General features: G+C 40.1%; 1 protein-coding gene across 1 annotated transcript; it reads right to left on the minus strand.

Moving 5' to 3' along the window:
* Positions 1-28: 28 nt before the first annotated feature.
* LOC108356208 (uncharacterized) lies at positions 29-1,780 on the minus strand (the record flags this gene model as incomplete). Its single annotated transcript, XM_017607331.1, has 3 exons — positions 1,632-1,780; positions 1,292-1,573; positions 29-382 (listed from the first exon to the last, which is right to left on the minus strand). Coding segments are annotated over exons 1-3 (660 nt in total), but the record flags the coding sequence as incomplete, so codon positions are not given.
* Positions 1,781-1,809: the final 29 nt, after the last annotated feature.

A 1,809-nucleotide genomic window follows, 5' to 3' on the forward strand; every position in this document is an offset into this window, starting at 1 on the left:
TATATATATATATATTATTTTTACCTACCTTCACAATAGCCTCCGTCATCTTTTGATTGCCACCATATAACCGATTAATGAAATGTAAGTCCTTGAAATACCACAATGTACTGATATTAGTATTTTCCAATGCCATACGATTACACTCTCTTTTATATACAGTGCGTAAATTGTCCCACTTGCGAGTAACTGCATCTTTAGCCAATGACAAATTAAAACGTCGTTTGAATTCCATTACAATCCACTCAAGAAAGTGCTGACGTTTGGCCCGATCACGAAATTGTGGATGACGGTGGTCCCACAAGAAAGTATTGCGCCTATATGAATCGATAAGGAATTGTATCATTTTACGATCCTTTATATGCATTGCTAGACCAGAGTCCTAAATAAAAAAAAAATATATATATTGTTTTATTAAATTAACATTAATGTAATATTTATGGCAATGTCTACAAACACACGCGCCACGGTAAAATTAAGTGGATTATGTGTTGACGGAGAAGTGGGGCAGAACTTCTTTATGCGTAGGAGGCCTTCGGCCGCGCTTAGGGATATAACCCTTATTACTCAGAATTCTCCTTTCTGTGGNTTATTAAATTAACATTAATGTAATATTTATGGCAATGTCTACAAACACACGCGCCACGGTAAAATTAAGTGGATTATGTGTTGACGGAGAAGTGGGGCAGAACTTCTTTATGCGTAGGCGGCCTTCGGCCGCGCTTAGGGATATAACCCTTATTACTCAGAATTCTCCTTTCTGTGGTGCCGGAGAAGTGGGACAGAACTTCTTCTACGTAGGTGTCCTTCGGCCGCGCTTAGGGATTATAATCCTTACTACTCAGAATTCTCCTTTCTGTGTTGCCGGAGGAGTGGGACAGAACTTCTTTCTGCGTAGGCGGTCTTCGGCCGCGCTAGGGATTATAACCCTTAATACTCACCATTCTCCTTTCTGTGGTGCCGGAGAAGTGGGACAGAACTCATTTCTGCGTAGGCGGCCTTCGGCCGCGCTTAGGGATTATAACCCTTACTACTCAGAATTCTCCTTTCTGTGTTGCTGGAGAAGTTGGACAGAACTTCTTTCGGCGTAATTTTTACCGTGGATCTACGGTAATTTTTAACGTGCATCCACGATAAAAGTTACCGTGGCGCGTGTAAGTAGACACTNGAGAAGTTGGACAGAACTTCTTTCGGCGTAATTTTTACCGTGGATCTACGATAATTTTTAACGTGCATCCACGATAAAAGTTACCGTGGCGCGTGTAAGTAGACACACCCTATATATATATACCGCTCCGTTATTTCCTCCCAATAAAGATTGTTCAACTAAATCATCATAATTATTTTCATCTTCCTCATCTCTTGGATAAATAGGATCTTCCTCATCATCATTGTTGGTATAATCGTCATAATTTCCGTAATCATTGGTATAGTTGTCTCCGCCTCCTTCCATTACAACCTCAGGCTCAGTACGTTCTTGCTTTACTGGATAAATGGAATTATCCGCTATGCCTCTTTCACTAGGAAACCCAGGAGTTATTGAATTATCTGCTTGTGGTAGTTCATGTTGCTCCTGGAAGAAATTTAATTGTTATAAAGGTAAGCTATAGCTAGAGATAATATGTGTTTACTTCATCAACTTCTTCCTTGATCATAACTGTTTGTGGTACCAAAAGTGAGGGGTCCGTATCGGTAAGATCTTCAGTACCTTCACCACTTCGGCCGCTATTTGTTTCACCATAAGAATCATCATATCCGAGTCTAAAAAGGGTGTATTTATTGCTGATAAAACAGTTTTGCTACGTTATG

The sequence above is a fragment of the Rhagoletis zephyria genome, unplaced genomic scaffold (assembly GCF_001687245.7).
Source record: "Rhagoletis zephyria isolate East Lansing unplaced genomic scaffold, Rhagoletis_zephyria_1.1 Rzeph_scaffold_55511, whole genome shotgun sequence".
Classification (NCBI taxonomy): Eukaryota; Metazoa; Arthropoda; class Insecta; order Diptera; family Tephritidae; genus Rhagoletis; species Rhagoletis zephyria.